This window comes from Drosophila gunungcola, assembly GCF_025200985.1.
Source record: "Drosophila gunungcola strain Sukarami chromosome 2L unlocalized genomic scaffold, Dgunungcola_SK_2 000037F, whole genome shotgun sequence".
Taxonomy (NCBI): domain Eukaryota; kingdom Metazoa; phylum Arthropoda; class Insecta; order Diptera; family Drosophilidae; genus Drosophila; species Drosophila gunungcola.
Window position 1 is genome coordinate 741,935 of NW_026453164.1, and position 26,005 is coordinate 767,939.

The window sequence follows — 26,005 nt, forward strand, 5'->3', positions numbered from 1 at the left end:
ATTTATCTCGCTGCCAGAATACAGCCAGCTGTCGATTCGCATTTTGCATTTCGCCGTTCGTCTTTTGCCAGAGAAACAGTAAATTGAAAACAGAAAACACTGAACACTGAACACTGAACAATGGCGCACTGACAGCGAGGACACTCTTAATTATGGCTGCATTGAGTCAGTCAGCCAGTCTGTCTCAAATTGAAATGCCCGCCTTGGCATTTGTTAAACATTTCCACAGACATTTCTGCTATTTTTATGCTTAGCTGGACTTGCATAACATGCCCGAGTTTATTTTTCCTTCCTATTTCCGTGCTGGCCTTTTGCTTGGTTCGGTTTCGTTTTCGCTTTCGTTTCCCCTATTGAGCTGCAATGAAAATTAATTTGATTTGATTGCTGCTTCTCATCCACTTCCATCCGCTTTCAATGGTCTCCATTCAAAAAATTGTAATTAATTTTCTGGCCTTGTCCTCCGTTCTTCCACCACCCACCACCCACTACCACAATTCATGTGGATAACTGTATGCGATTGGAATGGAGAAAGTTGATTTTATGAGCTGCCAAACTGCAGTTTGCACAAACTCACAGGGCCCCCTTCATTACTTTTCTCTGCTTACCCCCGCCGCTGGGGCAATCCATTTACAAAAATGATTCAATTCAATTTTCATCTACACTAGAAATAATATTGTGTTTAACATAAAATGTGAATTTTGTTTCCACTAAAATGCTGAGCTAGAAAGAGATGTAATATTACAATAATTCAGAGACCGAAAATAATCGTTAATAATATATAAAAATCCCCATGAAGGTTGAGCTACATTAAAATTCTAAATATTCAAAAAACCAACAACAATTTTTATTTTATTTCAATTTAAAATTGTCCTAATCTAAGATTTCTGTTTATATAAATGTAACTTGGTATTCTTTTATATCAAGAAGAATTCGCAGTTGTTTGCATTATTCTTTGTGACTTACGAATAGGTATATTGCTACTTGGATAACAATTTGTTGTTTCCAATAAAAAACCCATTTGTAAATTAATATCAAAGTGAAATTAAATTTAAATCATAGTTTTTCTGTCTGTGTGTGACGACATGCAAGGTGACGACTGGGTGGCGCAAATAACGAACCAGCCAAAGATTGCGATTATCGCCACTTGACTTGAGTTCCAGCCTCGTCGGCGCCATCCATGCAAATTTGATGGCACTTCATCCTCCCCCTCTGCGCCTCTGCCTCTACACCCCATTGTGCCTGCTCGGGCGCTAAGTGACAGAAAGATACAGCATCCAATGGATTCCCGTACTTTCGGGGACAATGGCAGTGTGCAATGGGGATTTCGAATGGGAACGGGATTGGATTGCGACTTTTGTTTGGTTCCTTTGGCTGAAGTTGGCAAATAAAATGCAATTACACCGCAAAACTCAATTTCAAGTGTCAAAAGTTGCACTGCACTTAAGAAGTTAGCTGCGATTTCACCATATACCATATACCTCCCCCCAACTGAAAGCTGAAAGACCAAAGTTCAGCTGGGCCACAAAGCGGATTATAGGCACAACGACTGTCGGAGCAGGCCGAAATAAATCCCGAATATGACTCCCCGCTGCAGAAAAAGTGATCTCCCGTATAATTTATAGTCTTAATGGGCGATATATTGGCCGTGTTCTGTTTATGTTTCTCGTTTGCTTGCAAACTAATTTGTCGACACGGGGCGTGAGGCGAAAAGGTGGACGTAGCGATTGCCTCTGTACGAGCGGCCTCCATTTGCATTTTAAATGAGCTGGCAGGAAAACTTTTTACAATGCCACTTGAAGTTGTCGGGGGAGCAGCTTCTCTCAGGCGGGTGCATGGAATAGGGCTTGAAGATTGGCCACCTACACCGTATTATAATAACAAATGTTGGTGTAGTGACATAAAGAGAAGAGTCATGCAAAATAAGAAGGAAATGAAATAATACTTGGTTTTCTTTAGGGGTTTTTAAAGTAGTTGAGGCTCAAGACTTTTGTTGTACAAATTAAATCAAGATTTAGGCACTTTAGAAGAACTTTAATCGTTTACAAACTAGCATTTTCATTGCTGAAAGCATACTAATAAAGTCCTTGATTTATCTAAAGTGTACTTACTGTTCGCATGGATTGACCCTTGTGTTGACAACTATTTGTTGTCCGCTCGTTTGCCTCGTTTTTTTTGTGTGGCTCGCTTTGTTTGCGGACACTTGGCAAATTGACAGCTTTCCTCCGTTTCAGCAGGACAACTTTTGGGCAGGCTCGAAGCTCGAAACTCGAAACACGAAACAGTTTACACGTTCCGGACTCTACTACTGCCACATTTTTAATGCTGTGGCACATGGCGTATGCGTAATTTAGTGCTGCATACTTTGCTGCGCAAATTTGCACTTTTGTGACTTGTTTAGCTACCCTCTGCTGATGTCTACGCCTCGGCAGCACTTAAAATCACAAATTCAATTATCTCCCACACACGCCCTCTGCCCTCTGCCCTCTGCCCCCGCCCCCAACCCACCGCCGTTTTCCACTTTCTCCCACTTTCTCTCCCTTTGGAGTAGGCCCGGTTCCATTTCGCACGCTCATTTCACACCTGCGCGCCTTTTCAAGGTTGACAATGGAATTGCCAAAGGGAGGCAGTTAGCTCAGAGGACGGCGGAATGTAGAGCACTGGCAACTTTATTGTTCCTCTGAGTTTTTAGTCAACAGTTGAAAGTGTTGGACCCAGTAAAATCCCTTTCCATTTCGAACAATTTGAAAAGTTAAGTGGATTAGTTTTGTGGGTGGTATACAGAATACAAATAACTAATAAGCAATTGTAGTTCTTAATTCAAATAGTAAGTGTTTTAAAAGTTTGTTAGAGTTAAACTTAAAATCTACATACATTTAATAAAATTAGTTTTTGAACAATGGGCTCAAATTGAATAACTTGCTTAAATTAATGTTCTTGCCATTTTGTTTTGCGTGTAAGAGACTTAAGTAATGTTCTTCAAATCCGCGCCGCATTCACAGCAATTTAATTATAATTTTCTTCTTTTTGGGCCTGGTCTGGCGAAAAATTCATTATCGCCGGGGCAAATTAGCTTGAAAACAATTAACACCTGTTCGCCGGCTGCTCGTGGCAGGCCACTTCAAAAACTAACACGGTCCAAGCCATTTACCTTTTTGGCAGGAGCTGGGTTGCCGATGGTGCCGATGGTGCCCCCCTTCTACCCGCCTATGCCTCTCTCTTATTCTAATGAAAAAAGTTGCACAAAAAACTTTTCAAATTACAACGGAAATCCGTGAAAATCCTTTTAACAAAGCACAACATGACCAGTTGGGGTAAAGGGAACAGGTCTCTCCGATGCTGATGCTGATGTTGATGCTCATGCTGATGCTGATGATGATGATGATGCTGCTGATTATGATGGCGCTTTAAACAGACATCGGCCCACATCTGCTGAAAGCCGGCACCACAAACACGTGCCACCTCCACCATCCTCACCATCCGCACCACGACAAACCACCGCCGACGACAGAACCACCGGCTGTCGTCCATTTTCATGCCATGGTTTTGCCAGAGAGGAAAAGGAAAAGCTGCGACTGTGACTGAAGCTTGCAAATTGATTTAGTCGCCAGTTGCGAGTGGTAGCTTGCGAATTAGTAGTTAGCAAATCAATATCCTGGAATTTGTGTTAAAGCCTTATGTAAAATCGTCAAATTTAAGAAATTTTCTTTCTGTGCAGACGGGGAAATTGAAAAAGAAACGATAAAAAGAAACCAATAAGCAACGTATTGGCGGAGGCTACAAAACTCTTAAAAAAAGCTTAGGCAAATAGTTAAAAGTACCATGTTACAACGAAGTTGCCATTGAGTTAAAAGTAATTTGGTGAAAAAGTTGTGTAAATATATTTCAGCTTTAAAGAAGAGAATTAATGTTGTTATGCACAAGAAAGTATTTGTCTCGAAGTTGAATATTTTATTATTAAGCTATAATTGTTTTTTAATGAATGCTTAGAAATATCGTGTACCCAATCAAATAAATATTTATGGATCTTACTGATTGGAACACATTACTATATAAATAATAAATATTTATTTAGATATTATTGTTAAATGTTATGTTTCTATTATTATTTAAAATTAAATCTATTATCTCGCTTACAAACTCACCACTCAGAGCTGACGGTTTCAATCTGCGAATACATTTTCTCGCACTTTCCAAAGTTTATTTATTGACTGCGGTTGAGATGGAACCTCCCACATTTCCCGCCCCCCCTTTCACTGTTCTTCCCAAAGCAACCGCTGCCGTCGGCAAACTTTGAACTTTTAATAAAAAAAATATTCAATTTTTCAGGTGTTGCAAATATTTAACATTTTGCAACTTTCTGTATTTTGTGGATTTCAGAGTAGGTGTAAGAGCCACCACACCCCCCGCCAAACCATCCGCCACGCCACACCACCACAACTGCGGTTACCGAGTGGTTTATGCGCAAAAAGGTTCAACCCGAAGGGAACAAAAAAAACATGAAAACCTGAAGCATTTTAAATGTTAATTAAGAACGGAGCAGACTCGGATAATTTGCATGTGCTCCGGTTCCTGCATCCTGCCTAATTGGATTGGGTTCCGTTTGAAAGTTAACGTTTTCAGTTTTTCCCAACCAAATTGAATTAGCTGGGCCAAAAACTGAGCAGCGCAAAAGTCCGCACACATTTCATTTGATTTTTTTCCGCGATCGGCAGTTTTAACTTGATTCCGATTCCTGATTCTGATTGACAGTCCAGTGATTTGATTTTTGTTTGTCCTCGAATTGAATTTGGGGGGTGTATGTAACAGTGATTTTCCTTTTTAAGCATGCTGTCAAAAATAAATATAAAATTTAAGTATAGAAATGAATAAAACACCCTGCCAAGTAGGTAAGTTAGAAATCGATGTAACAAGTGATGAATTTATATTCTGGAAAGTTGGTATTTTAATTTTCCAGTGGAAAACTTTACCCGCTGTAGCCGCTGCGTCTGTGAAAATTTCAGATTGTTGAGTGCTGGCAACGTAAAGTCCTCTTTTATAGCAACCAGCATCAATTTTGGGGCCTTCAACTTTGTTCAACCAATATTCAAAATAAGCTTACGTTTGCCGGTTGTAAACAAAGGACAGCTGTTGCAGGAGGCACCCTGTAAATGGATAAATAGTTTGCAATAAAGCTTTTCCCTAGCAGGGACTCCAACCGCATTATGGCACTGCCATTTTATGAACAACGCCATAAATGAGCAACAACTTGTTAATCTATTTTTGCCTATATAAATGGAGAATTCCCAAAATTCGTAGTTTTATCAAAATAATGTGGACAATAACTTTAAGTACATTTTTGTACATTTTTGTTTTTTGATTGTTCTTCAGCAATTGTTATTTTTGCTAAACTTCTTTCCTTTTTCTTGTCTTATACAACAATTTTGGATTAACATATTTATGTTTTAGCTACACTGGGAAAAAAACTTTGAAACTCCAAATATTTTGAACCCAATTTTAATATTATCTCGCTTTGACATTCATATATTACGCTTTTTAGTTATTTTAAAAATTATTTTATTTGGACTATTTTCGGAATTGATTTTTACTATTCCATTTTCTAATAGTGTAGTAGAGATATTTCGATTGTTTGTGTGCAAGTGTGCTTTGTTTGACTAGAGCCATTTTTAGAACTTGATAAGACTGTTTCCTTTCCACCTGACTTTTCCAGCTAATTGGCTTTTGGCGGCTCAATAGCCGACTTATGCAAGTCAACCTTTAGCGGACTCCCACTCAACTGTCACTTGATCCAAGCCGGCACGCAATGGCCCCATATTAGTCTTATTTTTTTAGTCTCCGTTTGAGTAACTCAACTTATTTATTATGTAAATTGGGCTTATAATAGGGGCTATAATTCGAGGAAGACAGATTGCGGTGGCTAATTTGGCATTGAAAGCATTTCTTACATTACGTAGAACATTTCCCACTTTCTCTTTTTCCTAAAATCAATGCACCTGCACCGCGATCTAATTAAAATGACAAATCGCAACATACGAAAGCGTTTCATCTCAGTACCTTGGCACCTGACATCGCGGCGTATGCGTAATTTTCTCAGCTTGTTATTTTCTCGCACCCTTCGGCTTGCAATTTTCCACTTAAAGATGAATATCGCTCGATCCACGCAAGTTGAAAAACAAGAGAATCGTTTACTTAATCATTTGAATTACCCAAAAAGAGTAATATGAGGTGTGCTCGACATAGCGATAGATTTAAATTAGCTGATTGTCGTCACTCTAAACCGAAAAACGATGTTCGTCATCTAAAAATGAGATGGCATAAATGAGAAATTAAGCTCTTAGGAATTTAAAAGGAATTTTGCAATTGTGTAGTTGTTTAAAAGGTATTTTTCATTCGTCTCCCTCCGCTTTTAATCATTTTATTTGCAAGCTCTGGCTTTCGTGTTTGTATAAGGTAATTTTCCTAAAGATTTAAAGTGTGTCAAAGAGCATTAAACAATTGTCGTTTGTTTTTGGTGTCGGAATCGTTTGTTTTGCAATGTTTGCAAAGGGGTGCGAAGGTGAAGGGGGCATTGATATATGGTACATACTATGTACCATAGGCACATGCATAGACAAAACAAAGACAAATGGGGTCTCTTTTTTGACGCGTTTTGCTGGCGTCACGGGCGACTTTCTCGCTCTTTCGCTGTCGCATTAGCCGTTCAGAGAATTAGAGAACTTACATAGAGAACCCTTGCGGCACAAGCATAAACGAAATGTGGCAAAAACAAAGCCAAAGAAATGTGTTCTTGTCGCAACTGCTTAAATTAAATATATTGCTCACTTTCCGTTCAATTGCCGAGCCCAGCGGACATTGGAGGAGGAGCGTCTTCAGATCGCCTTCAGTGTGGCTTCCGTCCGAGATTTCGTTCAGCGCGTACCGTTTAAGGCGCTCAGCGTCCGTCGATCGCCAGGCAGTTAAGTCCGCGGTCTCGCGGCGTTCCGGTTGCAGTTCCCGGTTCCGCGTCACGTCGAGTGTTTCGTGCTGAGGTACCCAGCGGTCCTTTTCCACTCCCTAACACTTAACAGGGATCTTGCCATACAATTTTAGAATCTCTGTGCCCCAAAGCCACTTAAATTTTAGGCTTAACATTGAAAAAACACACAGTAAAGACTGTTACGTATTACGATAGATGGATATATCGTCAATTTGTCTGCCTAAGAACTCTTATTTATTTATTTGCCATGAAAGAATGTAGATGGATTGTGTTGTGTAATGTGTAATTATTTGCGTACTCAGGGCCTAACAAATTAATAATTTTCTGTAACTAAATAATTGTTGATGTAACTGAAGGTCTCACAACAAACGGAAAGAACCAAAGAACAACTTAAGCCTTTCTTGTTTACCACTTGTATTGTGATTTACCACTTGTGTTGGCAAAACCCAGAGGCACGTAATTTAATTTACCCAGCCCTAAGAAACACACATAGAGAAAATTACCGAAAGTAAAATGCACAAAGCTAAATTATTAATTACACCAAACATTCTGGGCCTACTTTATTATTTGATTACGTTTTCTGAGCCCGATTAACTTTTATCGTATTTTCAATCAGCAACCGCTAACTTTGTCTCTCCTAGTAAACAAACCTTAAAGAAAAACAAACTTAGCCCCTAAAAAAAACCCAACCCCACTATATCCGCAGGTAGGAAAAAAAAACTCTACAACGGCTACAGCGGTGCAACGTATTCTGAAACTGTTGATGCAACGGCAGCAGAAACTGCTGCGGAAATTATTCCAATTGACTGCATTGGCAAAACGTTAAGCATACGCAGTGGTGTACGCTAAAGAGTGTAAAGCAAAGTACAAAAAAAAAAAGAAAGAGAGTGAGTGCCAAGTGAGACATATCGAAAAACAATAATTATCGCGGGGAGTGCCATAAACCAGCTCCATCCTGGGTAATCTGTGGTTAATCGTCCGAGGTGAGATCATCCAAAAAACAACAGCCTTCAGAGCGGCGGCGACAAGTAAAAGCCTAAATATAGTTATTAAATAAGCATTAATAGTGAAGTGTGCTAGGAGCACGTAGAGAAATAATCAAGTGTGTAACAAGTAAAGACTGTAAAATTAACAAAGATAAACAATTTAAAATTAACTTTTTTATTGTGAACAACTAAAACTATTTTAGAGATTCTTCATTTTATTAATTACATTTTTTTATCTCGTCTGAAAATATTTTATTTTCATTTTTCGATGTAATACATTTGTTTTTAGATATTTCCGACCAAATAGATTTAAGAAAAAGTTATTTGCGAAAATAGCTTTGAATAGCAAATGCCTTAACATAGAAGTAACAAATTTAGGCTAACAAAAATAAAACTATAATAAAGTGTAAACAAAAATCCAGATTTTTTGTAAACATTTTAAAATTATTTCTAACAGTTTAGAAGAGTGTGAGATCTGGCGATGCAGGGTGACCTTCGGTCGTAATGAAAGTTTTCCGCTGTCGTGCCTTTCTATAATTTGTGTCAGCAAAGCGAAACCGCAATGAATGGGCCAAGTGACAGGTTGAATCGATTAAAAACACAAGAGCCCAACCCTAATATACCTATATTTCCCTCAAAGGTTCTTTCTTTCTTCATAACCTTTGCAAAGACAGCCCAGCAAAATGCCAAGTTCAAGTTCGAACAGCTTGCCAATCTGAAATCTGCATTTGTCATATATTTGAAAGTTTTGCCACGGGAAAGTGCCAATAAATTCTTCGCTGGCAGCGAGCAGAAATCAAAGCGATGCTGACAGTGGGACAGTCGAAACTCGTCGCTGCAATTATCTTAATTATCTGCCAGAGATCGCGGGGAAATGGCGACTGGGGATACGAATTGCAAACTGCAAATTGCGAATAGCAATGTGACAACCGAATTCAGCCGGATCCCGGCGGACGCGGAACGTTTTGTTTGTTGTGGCCAGGCCGAGAAGTTAAATATAGCGCTGCCCTATTGATTTGGCCCACTGCCCGAAAGATGGGCCATACACTTAGGTTTTGGGGGGCAAAAGGGAAAGAGGCTTCCCACATGATTTATGAATGACAGCTAACAAGGCGCGCTCTCTGGCGGATCGATAAACGTCTTTTAAAGACCAAACCCTTCCCTGGTTTTACGCCACTTCTCCCCAAGGACATTAAGGAGCAATTGCCAAGTCACTTAAATCGATTAGCGACGCGGTTAAATCAAATTACCTGGAATGGTTCGCGAGGTTGCTATGCACCGAGAGAAAGCACTATCGACCAACTCTATTGGGTAAAGTGGTGATACCAAATAAGGCACAATGTCCAAATGTGTACAAATTTGTACTAGATTTATCCAATAATATAAAACATTTAAAGCTTTTCAGTCCGAGCCACAAATATAATTAGGCAGATTTCCACTTAACTGACAATTTTATAGAGTAAATTCCTAAACCAAATTGAATAATTAATCAATATTTATTATTCTTAAAATAAAAATAAAATGTTAGTAAATTTTAATATGGAAGGAGTTGTTTTTTGTTCATTTTCATATTAAACAACACACCGATTAAATAGGATTTTAGTTGAAATAAATATATTTATTTTATTGTATGAATATTTATTAATTTTGTAAACTTGAGTCAATAAAATACTTGAGTTTATTTCTCTGCGTGCCTGCTAATCAGTTTTTGCATGTTCGGCGGGCGGAATTTTCCGCTTTATGATAATTATGGAACGTCAATCAGCTTTTCGACGGTGCGTGATGTCTGCACCCGCGCGTCTCCATTTCAATTTCAATTTTCATTTCGTTTTCATTTCTCTGCCGGCATTTGCCATAAATGCGCCGCGCGAAAAACAGAGAGAGAGAGAGAGAGAGAGATTTGATATTTATGGCACAGGATACTCGACTCCTGTGCGAGTGTTTGGCAATAAAAAGCTGACCCAGCGCGAGAGAAGCACATTCGCAGGAGCAAGCTTGAAGTGAACGGTTGGCATTCCACAGGAGCTGAAAGTCCAGAAGCAGGAGGAAAAAAAAGAGAAACAGACACAAGGCTGAAAAAAGTGAAAACGAAAGCGGAAGAAGGCAACTTAAAGCCAGAGGGGTTAAGGAACTTTAAAAAGGAACCATAACAACCTTTTTTCCATTGGATACAAATCGAAAGAGGGCCTGACACAGTTTCCCAGAGTTTGGCCATCTGCAAACTCTGACCCCTGACCCGGACTCTGAAAAATCGATTACCCTCTGTGTGTGTGCACAACAAGCCAAGCCGCGAGTGCAGTTCAGCGCCTTAAAGAGAGAGAGCCACCCACTCGCGAAGGTCAGTAGCGCCAGCCCCATTGGATTGCCATTCCGGATCGGAAAGTCCCAGAAAACCACAACAACGGAGCCGTTAACCCACAACCGCCGCTGCTGCAGAGAGGGAACGAGGGTTCGAGGCGGTACGCAATCGCCGCCGAACAAAAGGAAGACAACGCCGCACCGGTAGAATGGCCTACCTAATCAACATTCTCAAGTTCAATGTAAAGTACTTAAAAAATCAATAACTGGACACCGATACATCATCCATCCACAAAGGAGCCTCAGCCACCGCATCCCAGCGAAATAGTGACAAAAAAAAAGGGGAAACCCATAGCTCTCTCTCTTTCTCTCCGTGCGCCCCGTCTCGCTTGCTCCTCTCTTGGCTTTCGTTTTTTTTTTTTGTCGCCTCCGCTCCGCTGCGCTTGGTTCTGCGCCGTTCATTTGGACATTTGGACACTGGACAATGGAAATGGAAAAGTCTGGGAAATTTTCAGATTACCTCTTTGCCAAAATGGGTCCCCCCACCTCCACCGAGCTGCCCCCGAAGACGACGGAGCGCAGCGACGCCCCCGTCGAGTTGACTGGATACCGCAGGTGGCTAAGCGATAACCTCATGCTGCTGGTCACCCTCTCCGGAGTCCTACTCGGTGTGATACTGGGTGAGTTACTTGACAAACACAAATCTATGCTGTGCAGTTAAGTTAAATCTTGAAAACTCTAAACGAAAATTGGCAATAACTGTTAATTGAGCCACATTAACATAGAAAGTTGTCTAATAGAATGCTAAGATATATAAAAAAATTTTATGAAGCATTTTAGTTTTTTAAATTTTTCGACCTAAGTTTTCTAGTTTTCTCTGTGTATGCTAAGATACATAATAAATCCGGAAGAACTTTGAATTAGTTAAGCTTTTTTAATCAACATTTTTTGCTTTTTATAGAGAAAATCCGATAAAATATATATTACATTATATAATTATTATAATAAAAAGAATTCCATGTTAAGATATATATACAGACATATGGATAAATTAAATTTTTTTAAAACAAACTATAAGGTACACTTATTTTTGTTGCACAAGTACTTACCCTATAAAATATTCTGTATTTTATGCAGGACTATCGTTGCGGCCCCTTAATTTGCACGGGGATTCCATTATGCTAATCTCGTATCCTGGCGAACTGTTTATGCGTGTGCTGAAGCTCATGATCTTGCCGCTGGTTATATCCAGTCTGATTGCCGGATCGGCCAGTCTGAATGCCAAAATGAATGGCAAGATAGCGCTGCGCACGTTAGTTTACTTCGCCAGCACCTCATTCTTCAATGCCGCTCTGGGAATCGCCCTCGTACTGCTCATCCATCCAGGAAATCCGGATCTACACAATGCCGACGATCGGTCGACCGATAGGCGTGCGGTGAACTTGTTGGACAGTCTGTTGGATTTAGGCAGGTGAGTTATACAGCCATTTTATAAAATATTTAAATATCGAAAATTGAGAAATAGTTTTGACTCGCATTTAAATGTAACTTAACAAGCAAATAAAACGCCAATAAAAAAAATAAACTGTTTAGAACCTGTAGGCGTTCTCGGTGGCGCCCTCTATATGCGAATACATAACAGCAACTAGTGTGTTGAACCGGCAAGCAGTTTGTTTAGTACAAAGCAGTTCAAATAAGATTGAAGCCATTTAAGCTGAAAGTTAAAATTTTTATTTGCTGTTCATAGCTGGATATATAATTTAATAAACTAAGGGTTTCATAATATTTCATTTTAACAATATACAGTGGTAAAAAGCAATTGAACATAAGTCTTGCATATAAAAATATATATTATTTTTTTTGATTTCGATCCATTGTGGTTTTTAGTTATTTTGAATATGAAAATATTCAATTTTATTTTTAAAATTTTCTGTTGCCTTTTCTTGATAATGTTTTAATATCTGAAAATTGAATTTTGATTTAAAGCAATTTAATTTACTGGCTAACAAATTCAAAAAACACTTAATTTTCCATTTTTTCTATTAATTCTATATGATTTTGTTTACCCCCAGAAACGTATTTCCGGACAACCTGTTCCAGGCCTCCATTCAGCAGGCACACACCGTCTATTTGCCCAAGCCGACCATTCTGCATGTCTTCAACGAGACGATTAACGACACTTTGTCATCCGGAGCAGAGGCGCAACGCTTGGCGGAGGATCTGTCGGAGGAAGTGGTCCTGGTGAGGGACGTGCAGTATCGCAGCGGGACCAATACCTTGGGCATCGTTTTCTTCTGCCTGGTTTTTGGCACTTTCCTGGGAACCATCGGCCAGAAGGGCCAGGTGGTGGTCGACTTCTTCGCCGCCATTTTCGAGGTGATCATGAAGATGGTTACCTGCGTGATGTGGCTCACACCGGTGGGCATTAGCTCGGTGATCGCTGGAAAGATACTGAGCGTGGGCGACTTGGGCCTGGTGATGTCACAGCTCATGTGGTTCATCCTCACGGTGGCCATCGGTGTGTTCATCTACCAGTTCATCGTGATGCAGGCCATTTATTTCGTCTTCGTTCGTCGCAATCCGTTCAAGTTCTACGCCGGACTCATCCAGGCCATGCTCACTGCCTTCGCCACGGCCTCAACGTGAGTTCTGTGTTTATTCTGAACGAATGATTCCTTAAGTACATTGAATCTGTTGATGGTCTTTAGCCAAAAACACTGCACAGAGCCTAAGTGCAAGTGCATTTTGCGAATGAATTAAATTTCAGCTTGAGCGACACAAAATACTTCTGATAAGGTTTTGTCTAACAGCAAATCTAAATTCGCATCTAAAAAATAGACTTTAAAATGTCATTAAAATTCGAAAAATGGATTCCGAATTCTTTAACATTTTTTTTTTGTATAATTGCCAAGTCTTAACAAAATTTCTTGAACAACTTCTTAAAACCTTTCAGAATACCTTTTTGAATCTACTTGTAAAATGTTTTAAATGGCAATACTTTATTTGTATGATCCTGTTTTAAAGTCTCATCAAAATTGAATAACTTTTGTAACCAGGAACAGAGGTTCACATTCAGTAGGAGTGCGTTAAATGTGTATTTTTTCTTTCTTTCGGTATTTGCCACGACCTGATGTTGTAACGCGAACTACCCACTAATTCACACCACACCCAAAAAAATTAAATCACACCACGAATACACTCTTCAACAAAAACTGCGACTGCCACGCCCCTTAGCGCCGCCGCCCTGCCCATTACATTTCGGTGCATGAATGAGAAGCTGCGTGTGGATCCGCGGATAACGCGATTTGTCCTGCCAATTGGATGCAACATCAACATGGACGGAACGGCCCTCTACATCGCGGTGGCCTCCATCTTCATTGCCCAGATGAGCGGCATGGTTCTGGGATTCGGGGAGCTGCTCACTGTGCTCCTGACCTCCACGGCTGCCTCGATGAGCTCGGCCAGTGTTCCGAGTGCTGCTCTAGTGCTCCTCCTCGTAGTGCTCACCGCCATCGATGCCCCAGTTCAGGATGTCACGCTCCTCTTCGCCGTGGATTGGTTTGTGTGAGTATGGATCTGATTTGGTTTGTTTTTCTCAACCGAATGGTAACCTACAATTTAACATTTCTAGGGATCGGATTCGCACTACGAATAATATGCTGGGCGACTGCTACACCGCTGCCGTTGTCGAGGAACTGTCGCGCAAGGAGTTGATGGCTTTGGACGCCGCTTCCGTGAATTATCAGGTATGAATAACTTGTGATCACAAGACTTTAAAGATACACCGCTTGAAAATCGGATGCCGGAATGAAAAGTTATGGAATTAGAGGTGCAGGGTTTCGGTCATTTTTCTGCAAAGCTATTTTATCGGAAATTAATGGATTTATATCGTTAAAAAAAACAACTCACAATTTTAAAATAAACTTTAAACGCAGATTTTTAGAGGCTTAAGCCACAAGACTTTAAGGATATATCGCTTGAAAATCGGATGCCGGAATGAAAAGTTATGGAATTAGAGGTGCAGGGTGTTGGTCATTTTTCTGCAAAGACGATTTTTTTGAAAATTTAGAAAGGGGTAACATCATAAAAATTGCAAGAAATCGACCAGAAATTACAAACCAAGTTTTAAACGCAGTTTTTTAGAGAACTAAGCCTCGAGACATTTAAGTTATACCACTTCGAAATCGGATGCCTAAAAGAAAAGTTATAGAATTAAAACTGCAGGTTTTTTGTCACTATTCTGCAAAGCTATTTTATCGGAAATTAATGGAGTTATATCGTTAAAAAAAACAACTCACAATATTAAAATAAACTTTAAACGCAAATTTTTAGAGGCTTAAGCCACAAGACTTTAAAGATACACCGCTTGAAAATCGGATGCCGGAATGAAAAGTTATGGAATTAGAGGTGCAGGGTTTTGGTCATTTTTCTGCAAAGACGATTTTTTTGGAAATTTAGAAAGGGGTAACATCATAAAAATTGCAAGAAATCGACCAGAAATTACAAACCAAGTTTTAAACGCAGTTTTTTAGAGAATTAAGCCTCGAGGCATTTAAGTTATACCACTTCGAAATCGGATGCTTCAAAGAAAAGTTATAGAATTAAAAGTGCAGGTTTTTTGTCACTTTTCTGCAAAGCTATTTTATCGGAAATTAATGGATTTATATCGTTAAAAAAAACAACTCACAATATTCAAACAAACTTTAAACGCAGATTTTTAGAGGCTTAAGCCACAAGACTTTAAAGATACACCGCTTGAAAATCGGATGCCGGAATGAAAAGTTATGGAATTAGAGGTACAGGGTTTTGGTCATTTTTCTGCAAAGACGATTTTTTTGAAAATTTAGAAAGGGGTAACATCATAAAAATTGCAAGAAATCGACCAGAAATTACAAACCAAGTTTTAAACGCAGTTTTTTAGAGAACTCAGCCTCGAGACATTGAAGTTATACCACTTCGAAATCGGATGCTTCAAAGAAAAGTTATAGAATTAAAACTGCAGGTTTTTTGTCACTTTTCTGCAAAGCTATTTTATCGGAAATTAATGGATTTATATCGTTAAAAAAACAACTCACAATTTTAAAATAAACTTTAAACGCAGATTTTTAGAGGCTTAAGCCACAAGACTTTAAGGATATATCGCTTGAAAATCGGATGCCGGAATGAAAAGTTATGGAATTAGAGGTGCAGGGTTTTGGTCATTTTTCTGCAAAGACGATTTTTTTGAAATTTAGAAAGGGGTAACATCATAAAAATTGCAAGAAATCGACCAGAAATTACAAACCAAGTTTTAAACGCAGTTTTTTTGGGAATTAAGCCTCGAGGCATTTAAGTTATACCACTTCGAAATCGGATGCTTCAAAGAAAAGTTATAGAATTAAAACTGCAGGTTTTTTGTCACTTTTCTGCAAAGCTATTTTATCGGAAATTAATGGATTTATATCGTTAAAAAAAACAACTCACAATATTCAAACAAACTTTAAACGCAGATTTTTAGAGGCTTAAGCCACAAGACTTTAAAGATACACCGCTTGAAAATCGGATGCCGGAATGAAAAGTTATGGAATTAGAGGTGCAGGGTTTTGGTCATTTTTCTGCAAAGACGATTTTTTTGAAAATTTAGAAAGGGGTAACATCATAAAAATTGCAAGAAATCGACCAGAAATTACAAACCAAGTTTTAAACGCAGTTTTTTAGAGAACTAAGCCTCGAGGCATTTAAGTTATACCACTTCGAAATCGGATGCTTCAAAGAAAAGTTATAGAATTAAAACTGCAGGTTTTTTGTCACTTTTCTGCAAAGCTATTTGATCGGAAATTAATGGATTTATATCGTTAAAAAAAACAACTCACAATATTCAAACAAACTTTAAACGCAGATTTTTAGAGGCTTAAGCCACAAGTTTTAAACTCAGTTTTTTTGGGAATTAAGCCTCGAGGCATTTAAGTTATACCACTTCGAAATCGGATGCTTCAAAGAAAAGTTATAGAATTAAAACTGCAGGTTTTTTGTCACTTTTCTGCAAAGCTATTTTATCGGAAATTAATGGATTTATATCGTTAAAAAAACAACTCACAATATTCAAACAAACTTTAAACGCAGATTTTTAGAGGCTTAAGCCACAAGACTTTAAAGATATACCGCTTGAAAATCGGATGCCGGAATGAAAAGTTATGGAATTAGAGGTACAGGGTTTTGGTCATTTTTCTGCAAAGACGATTTTTTTGAAAATTTAGAAAGGGGTAACATCATAAAAATTGCAAGAAATCGACCAGAAATTACAAACCAAGTTTTAAACGCAGTTTTTTAGAGAACTCAGCCTCGAGACATTGAAGTTATACCACTTCGAAATCGGATGCTTCAAAGAAAAGTTATAGAATTAAAACTGCAGGTTTTTTGTCACTTTTCTGCAAAGCTATTTTATCGGAAATTAATGGATTTATATCGTTAAAAAAACAACTCACAATTTTAAAATAAACTTTAAACGCAGATTTTTAGAGGCTTAAGCCACAAGACTTTAAGGATATATCGCTTGAAAATCGGATGCCGGAATGAAAAGTTATGGAATTAGAGGTGCAGGGTTTTGGTCATTTTTCTGCAAAGACGATTTTTTTGAAAATTTAGAAAGGGGTAACATCATAAAAATTGCAAGAAATCGACCAGAAATTACAAACCAAGTTTTAAACGCAGTTTTTTTGGGAATTAAGCCTCGAGGCATTTAAGTTATACCACTTCGAAATCGGATGCTTCAAAGAAAAGTTATAGAATTAAAACTGCAGGTTTTTTGTCACTTTTCTGCAAAGCTATTTTATCGGAAATTAATGGATTTATATCGTTAAAAAAAAACAACTCACAATATTCAAACAAACTTTAAACGCAGATTTTTAGAGGCTTAAGCCACAAGACTTTAAAGATACACCGCTTGAAAATCGGATGCCGGAATGAAAAGTTATGGAATTAGAGGTGCAGGGTTTTGGTCATTTTTCTGCAAAGACGATTTTTTTGAAAATTTAGAAAGGGGTAACATCATAAAAATTGCAAGAAATCGACCAGAAATTACAAACCAAGTTTTAAACGCAGTTTTTTAGAGAACTAAGCCTCGAGGCATTTAAGTTATACCACTTCGAAATCGGATGCTTCAAAGAAAAGTTATAGAATTAAAACTGCAGGTTTTTTGTCACTTTTCTGCAAAGCTATTTGATCGGAAATTAATGGATTTATATCGTTAAAAAAAACAACTCACAATATTCAAACAAACTTTAAACGCAGATTTTTAGAGGCTTAAGCCACAAGACTTTAAAGATATACCGCTTGAAAATCGGATGCCGGAATGAAAAGTTATGGAATTAGAGGTACAGGGTTTTGGTCATTTTTCTGCAAAGACGATTTTTTTGAAAATTTAGAAAGGGGTAACATCATAAAAATTGCAAGAAATCGACCAGAAATTACAAACCAAGTTTTAAACGCAGTTTTTTTGGGAATTAAGCCTCGAGGCATTTAAGTTATACCACTTCGAAATCGGATGCTTCAAAGAAAAGTTATAGAATTAAAACTGCAGGTTTTTTGTCACTTTTCTGCAAAGCTATTTTATCGGAAATTAATGGATTTATATCGTTAAAAAAAAACAACTCACAATATTCAAACAAACTTTAAACGCAGATTTTTAGAGGCTTAAGCCACAAGACTTTAAAGATACACCGCTTGAAAATCGGATGCCGGAATGAAAAGTTATGGAATTAGAGGTGCAGGGTTTTGGTCATTTTTCTGCAAAGACGATTTTTTTGAAAATTTAGAAAGGGGTAACATCATAAAATTGCAAGAAATCGACCAGAAATTACAAACCAAGTTTTAAACGCAGTTTTTTAGAGAACTAAGCCTCGAGGCATTTAAGTTATACCACTTCGAAATCGGATGCTTCAAAGAAAAGTTATAGAATTAAAACTGCAGGTTTTTTGTCACTTTTCTGCAAAGCTATTTTATCGGAAATTAATGGATTTATATCGTTAAAAAAACAACTCACAATTTTAAAATAAACTTTAAACGCAGATTTTTAGAGGCTTAAGCCACAAGACTTTAAGGATATATCGCTTGAAAATCGGATGCCGGAATGAAAAGTTATGGAATTAGAGGTGCAGGGTTTTGGTCATTTTTCTGCAAAGACGATTTTTTTGAAAATTTAGAAAGGGGTAACATCATAAAATTGCAAGAAATCGACCAGAAATTACAAACCAAGTTTTAAACGCAGTTTTTTTGGGAATTAAGCCTCGAGGCATTTAAGTTATACCACTTCGAAATCGGATGCTTCAAAGAAAAGTTATAGAATTAAAACTGCAGGTTTTTTGTCACTTTTCTGCAAAGCTATTTTATCGGAAATTAATGGATTTATATCGTTAAAAAAAAACAACTCACAATATTCAAACAAACTTTAAACGCAGATTTTTAGAGGCTTAAGCCACAAGACTTTAAAGATACACCGCTTGAAAATCGGATGCCGGAATGAAAAGTTATGGAATTAGAGGTGCAGGGTTTTGGTCATTTTTCTGCAAAGACGATTTTTTTGAAAATTTAGAAAGGGGTAACATCATAAAAATTGCAAGAAATCGACCAGAAATTACAAACCAAGTTTTAAACGCAGTTTTTTAGAGAACTAAGCCTCGAGGCATTTAAGTTATACCACTTCGAAATCGGATGCTTCAAAGAAAAGTTATAGAATTAAAACTGCAGGTTTTTTGTCACTTTTCTGCAAAGCTATTTGATCGGAAATTAATGGATTTATATCGTTAAAAAAAACAACTCACAATATTCAAACAAACTTTAAACGCAGATTTTTAGAGGCTTAAGCCACAAGACTTTAAAGATATACCGCTTGAAAATCGGATGCCGGAATGAAAAGTTATGGAATTAGAGGTACAGGGTTTTGGTCATTTTTCTGCAAAGACGATTTTTTTGAAAATTTAGAAAGGGGTATTAATGGATTTATATCGTTAAAAAAACAGTTCACAATTTTAAAATAAACTTTAAACGCAGATTTTTAGAGGCTTAAGCCACAAGACTTTAAAGATACACCGCTTGAAAATCGGATGCCGGAATGAAAAGTTATGGAATTAGAGGTGCAGGGTTTTGGTCATTTTTCTGCAAAGACGATTTTTTTGGAAATTTAGAAAGGGGTAACATCATAAAAATTGCAAGAAATCGACCAGAAATTACAAACCAAGTTTTAAACGCAGTTTTTTAGAGAACTAAGCCTCGAGGCATTTAAGTTATACCACTTCGAAATCGGATGCTTCAAAGAAAAGTTATAGAATTAAAACTGCAGGTTTTTTGTCACTTTTCTGCAAAGCTATTTTATCGGAAATTAATGGATTTATATCGTTAAAAAAACAACTCACAATATTCAAACAAACTTTAAACGCAGATTTTTAGAGGCTTAAGCCACAAGACTTTAAAGATATACCGCTTGAAAATCGGATGCCGGAATGAAAAGTTATGGAATTAGAGGTACAGGGTTTTGGTCATTTTTCTGCAAAGACGATTTTTTTGAAAATTTAGAAAGGGGTATTAATGGATTTATATCGTTAAAAAAAACAGTTCACAATTTTAAAATAAACTTTAAACGCAGATTTTTAGAGGCTTAAGCCACAAGACTTTAAAGATACACCGCTTGAAAATCGGATGCCGGAATGAAAAGTTATGGAATTAGAGGTGCAGGGTTTTGGTCATTTTTCTGCAAAGACGATTTTTTTGGAAATTTAGAAAGGGGTAACATCATAAAAATTGCAAGAAATCGACCAGAAATTACAAACCAAGTTTTAAACGCAGTTTTTTAGAGAACTAAGCCTCGAGACATTTAAGTTATACCACTTCGAAATCGGATGCCTAAAAGAAAAGTTATAGAATTAAAACTGCAGGTTTTTTGTCACTTTTCTGCAAAGCTATTTTATCGGAAATTAATGGATTTATATCGTTAAAAAAAACAACTCACAATATTAAAATAAACTTTAAACGCAAATTTTTAGAGGCTTAAGCCACAAGACTTTAAAGATACACCGCTTGAAAATCGGATGCCGGAATGAAAAGTTATGGAATTAGAGGTGCAGGGTTTTGGTCATTTTTCTGCAAAGACGATTTTTTTGAAAATTTAGAAAGGGGTAACATCATAAAAATTGCAAGAAATCGACCAGAAATTACAAACCAAGTTTTAAACGCAGTTTTTTAGAGAACTAAGCCTCGAGACATTTAAGTTATACCACTTCGAAATCGGATGCCTAAAAGAAAAGTTATAGAATTAAAACTGCAGGTTTTTTGTCACTTTTCTGCAAAGCTATTTTATCGGAAATTAATGGATTTATATCGTTAAAAAAAGCAACTCACAATATTAAAATAAACTTTAAAAGCAAATTTTTAGAGGCTTAAGCCACAAGACTTTAAAGATATACCCCTTGAAAATCGGATGCCGGAATGAAAAGTTATGGAATTAGAGGTGCAGGGTTTTGGTCATTTTTCTGCAAAGACGATTTTTTTGAAAATTTAGAAAGGGGTAACATCATAAAAATTGCAAGAAATCGACCAGAAATTACAAACCAAGTTTTAAACGCAGTTTTTTAGAGAACTAAGCCTCGAGACATTTAAGTTATACCACTTAGAAATCGGATGCCTAAAAGAAAAGTTATAGAATTAAAACTGCAGGTTTTTTGTCACTTTTCTGCAAAGCTATTTTATCGGAAATTAATGGATTTATATCGTTAAAAAAAGCAACTCACAATATTAAAATAAACTTTAAACACAAGACTTTAAAGATACACCGCTTGAAAATCGGATGCCGGAATGAAAAGTTATGGAATTAGAGGTGCAGGGTTTTGGTCATTTTTCTGCAAAGACGATTTTTTTGGAAATTTAGAAAGGGGTAACATCATAAAAATTGCAAGAAATCGACCAGAAATTACAAACCAAGTTTTAAACGCAGTTTTTTTGGGAATTAAGCCTCGAGGCATTTAAGTTATACCACTTCGAAATCGGATGCTTCAAAGAAAAGTTATAGAATTAAAACTGCAGGTTTTTTGTCACTTTTCTGCAAAGCTATTTTATCGGAAATTAATGGATTTATATCGTTAAAAAAAGCAACTCACAATATTAAAATAAACTTTAAACACAAGACTTTAAAGATACACCGCTTGAAAATCGGATGCCGGAATGAAAAGTTATGGAATTAGAGGTGCAGGGTTTTGGTCATTTTTCTGCAAAGACGATTTTTTTGAAAATTTAGAAAGGGGTAACATCATAAAAATTGCAAGAAATCGACCAGAAATTACAAACCAAGTTTTAAACGCAGTTTTTTAGAGAACTAAGCCTCGAGACATTTAAGTTATACCACTTCGAAATCGGATGCCTAAAAGAAAAGTTATAGAATTAAAACTGCAGGTTTTTTTGTCACTTTTCTGCAAAGCTATTTTATCGGAAATTAATGGATTTATATCGTTAAAAAAAACAACTCACAATATTAAAATAAACTTTAAACGCAAATTTTTAGAGGCTTAAGCCACAAGACTTTAAAGATATACCCCTTGAAAATCGGATGCCGGAATGAAAAGTTATGGAATTAGAGGTGCAGGGTTTTGGTCATTTTTCTGCAAAGACGATTTTTTTGAAATTTAGAAAGGGGTAACATCATAAAAATTGCAAGAAATCGACCAGAAATTACAAACCAAGTTTTAAACGCAGTTTTTTAGAGAACTAAGCCTCGAGACATTTAAGTTATACCACTTCGAAATCGGATGCCTAAAAGAAAAGTTATAGAATTAAAACTGCAGGTTTTTTGTCACTTTTCTGCAAAGCTATTTTATCGGAAATTAATGGATTTATATCGTTAAAAAAAACAACTCACAATATTAAAATAAACTTTAAACGCAAATTTTTAGAGGCTTAAGCCACAAGACTTTAAAGATACACCGCTTGAAAATCGGATGCCGGAATGAAAAGTTATGGAATTAGAGGTGCAGGGTTTTGGTCATTTTTCTGCAAAGACGATTTTTTTTGAAAATTTAGAAAGGGGTAACATCATAAAAATTGCAAGAAATCGACCAGAAATTACAAACCAAGTTTTAAACGCAGTTTTTTAGAGAACTAAGCCTCGAGACATTTAAGTTATACCACTTCGAAATCGGATGCCTAAAAGAAAAGTTATAGAATTAAAACTGCAGGTTTTTTGTCACTTTTCTGCAAAGCTATTTTATCGGAAATTAATGGATTTATATCGTTAAAAAAAGCAACTCACAATATTAAAATAAACTTTAAAAGCAAATTTTTAGAGGCTTAAGCCACAAGACTTTAAAGATATACCCCTTGAAAATCGGATGCCGGAATGAAAAGTTATGGAATTAGAGGTGCAGGGTTTTGGTCATTTTCTGCAAAGACGATTTTTTTGAAAATTTAGAAAGGGGTAACATCATAAAAATTGCAAGAAATCGACCAGAAATTACAAACCAAGTTTTAAACGCAGTTTTTTAGAGAACTAAGCCTCGAGACATTTAAGTTATCCACTTAGAAATCGGATGCCTAAAAGAAAAGTTATAGAATTAAAACTGCAGGTTTTTTGTCACTTTTCTGCAAAGCTATTTTATCGGAAATTAATGGATTTATATCGTTAAAAAAAACAACTCCTCACAATATTAAAATAAACTTTAAACGCAAATTTTTAGAGGCTTAAGCCACAAGACTTTAAAGATAGACCGCTTGAAAATCGGATGCCGGAATGAAAAGTTATGGAATTAGAGGTGCAGGGTTTTGGTCATTTTTCTGCAAGGACGATTTTTTTGAAAATTTAGAAAGGGGTAATCTCATAAAAATTGCAAGAAATCGACCAGAAATTACAAACCAAGTTTTAAACGCAGTTTTTTAGAGAACTAAGCCTCGAGACATTTAAGTTATACCACTTCGAAATCGGATGCCTAAAAGAAAGTTATAGAATTAAAACTGCAGGTTTTTTGTCACTTTTCTGCAAAGCTATTTATCGGAAATTAATGGATTTATATCGTTAAAAAAAAACAACTCACAATATTAAAATAAACTTTAAAAGCAAATTTTTAGAGGCTTAAGCCACAAGACTTTAAAGATACACCGCTTGAAAATCGGATGCCGGAATGAAAAGTTATGGAATTAGAGGTGCAGGGTTTTGGTCATTTTTCTGCAAAGACGATTTTTTTTGAAAATTTAGAAAGGGGTAACATCATAAAAATTGCAAGAAATCGACCAGAAATTACAAACCCAAGTTTTAAACGCAGTTTTTTAGAGAACTAAGCCTCGAGACATTTAAGTTATACCACTTAGAAATCGGATGCCTAAAAGAAAAGTTATAGAATTAAAACTGCAGGTTTTTTGTCACTTTTCTGCAAAGCTATTTTATCGGAAATTAATGGATTTATATCGTTAAAAAAAACAACTCCTCACAATATTAAAATAAACTTTAAACGCAAATTTTGTAGAGGCTTAAGCCACAAGACTTTAAAGATAGACCGCTTGAAAATCGATGCCGGAATGAAAAGTTATGGAATTAGAGGTGCAGGGTTTTGGTCATTTTTCTGCAAGGACGATTTTTTTGAAAATTTAGAAAGGGGGTAATCTCATAAAAATTGCAAGAAATCGACCAGAAATTACAAACCAAGTTTTAAACGCAGTTTTTTAGAGAACTAAGCCTCGAGACATTTAAGTTATACCACTTCGAAATCGGATGCCTAAAAGAAAAGTTATAGAATTAAAACTGCAGGTTTTTTGTCACTTTTCTGCAAAGCTATTTATCGGAAATTAATGGATTATATCGTTAAAAAAAACAACTCACAATATTAAAATAAACTTTAAACGCAAATTTTTAGAGGCTTAAGCCACAAGACTTTAAAGATACACCAGCTTGAAAATCGGATGCCGGAATGAAAAGTTATGGAATTAGAGGTGCAGGGTTTTGGTCATTTTTCTGCAAAAGACGATTTTTTTTGAAAATTAGAAAGGGGTAACATCATAAAAATTGCAAGAATCGACCAGAAATTACAAACCAAGTTTTTAAACGCAGTTTTTTAGAGAACTAAGCCTCGAGACCTTTAAGTTATACCACTTCGAAATCGGATGCCTAAAGACAAAGTTATAGAATTAAAACTGCAGGTTTTTTGTCACTTTTCTGCAAGCTATTTTATCGGAAATTAATGGATTTATATCGTTAAAAAAAGCAACTCACCATATTAAATACAACTTTAAACACAAGACTTTAAAGATACACCGCTTGAAAAATCGGATGCCGGAATGAAAAGTTATGGAATTAGAGGTGCAGGGTTTTGGTCATTTTTCTGCAAAGACGATTTTTTTTGGAAATTTAGAAAGGGTAACATCATAAAATTGCAAGAACTCGACCAGAAATTACAACCAAGTTTTAAACGCAGTTTTTTTGGGAATTAAGCCTCGAGGCATTTAAGTTATACCACTTCGAAATCGGATGATTCAAAGAAAAGTTATAGAATTAAAACTGCAGTTTTTTGTCACTTTTCTGCAAAGCTATTTTATCGGAAATTAATGGATTTATATCGTTAAAAAAACACAACTCACAATATTAAAATAAACTTGAAACGCAAATTTTTAGAGGCTTAAGCCACAAGACTTTAAAGATACACCGCTTGAAAATCGGATGCCGGAATGAAAAGTTATGGAATTAGAGGTGCAGGGTTTTGGTCATTTTCTGCAAAGACGATTTTTTTGAAAATTTAGAAGGCGGTAACATCATAAAAATTGCAAGAAATCGACCAGAATTACAAACCAAGTTTTAAACGCAGTTTGTTTAGAGACACTAAGCCTCGAGACAATTTAAGTTATACCACTTCGAAATCGGATGCCTAAAAGAAAAGTTATAGAATTAAAAACTGCAGGTTTTTTGTCACTTGTCTGCAAAGCTACTTTTATCGGAAATTAATGGATTTATATCGTTTAAAAAAAACAACTCACAATATTAAAATAAACTTTTAAACGCAAATTTTAGAGGCTTAAGCCACAAGACTTTACAGATACACCGCTTGAAAATCGGATGCCGGAATGAAAAGTTATGGAATTAGAGGTGCCAGTGGTTTTGGTCCTTTTTCTGCAAAGACGATTTTTTTGAAAATTTAGAAAGGGGTAACATCATAAAAATTGCAAGAAATCGACCAGAAATTTCCAAACCAAGTTTTTAAACGCAGTTTTTTAGAGAACTAAGCCTCGAGACATTTAAGTTATCCACTTCGAATCGGATGCCTAAAAGAGAAGTTTATAGAATTAAAACTGCAGGTTTTTTTTGTCACCTTTTCTGCAAAGCTATTTTATCGGAAATTAATGGATTTATATCGTTAAAAAAAAACAACTCACAATATTAAAATCAACTTTAAACGCAAATTTTTTAGAGGCTTAATGCCACAGACTTTAAAGATACACCGCTTGAAAATCGGATGCCGGAATGAAAGTATGGAATTAGAGGTGCAGGGTTTGGTCATTTTTCTGCAAAGACGATTTTTTTGAAATTTAGAAAGGGGTAACATCATAAAAATTGCAAGAAATCGACCAGAAATTACAAACCAAGTTTAAACGCAGTTTTTTAGAGAACTAAGCCTCGAGACATTTAAGTTATACCACTTCGAAATCGGATGCCTAAAGAAAAGTTATAGAATTAAACTGCAGGTTTTTGTCACTTTTCTGCAAAGCTATTTTATCGGAAATTAATGGATTTATATCGTTAAAAAAA

The 26,005-nt window shown here is 36.4% G+C and overlaps 1 protein-coding gene across 1 annotated transcript; it reads left to right on the forward strand.

The window, feature by feature from the left end:
• Positions 1-6,807: 6,807 nt before the first annotated feature.
• LOC128253496 (excitatory amino acid transporter 2) lies at positions 6,808-14,003 on the forward strand (the record flags this gene model as incomplete). The annotated part of the gene is made up of 7 exons (XM_052981930.1): positions 6,808-7,025; positions 7,680-7,956; positions 10,773-10,937; positions 11,395-11,728; positions 12,330-12,899; positions 13,492-13,821; positions 13,889-14,003. Coding segments are annotated over exons 3-7 (1,497 nt in total), but the record flags the coding sequence as incomplete, so codon positions are not given.
• Between the last annotated feature and the right edge of the window lie 12,002 nt (positions 14,004-26,005).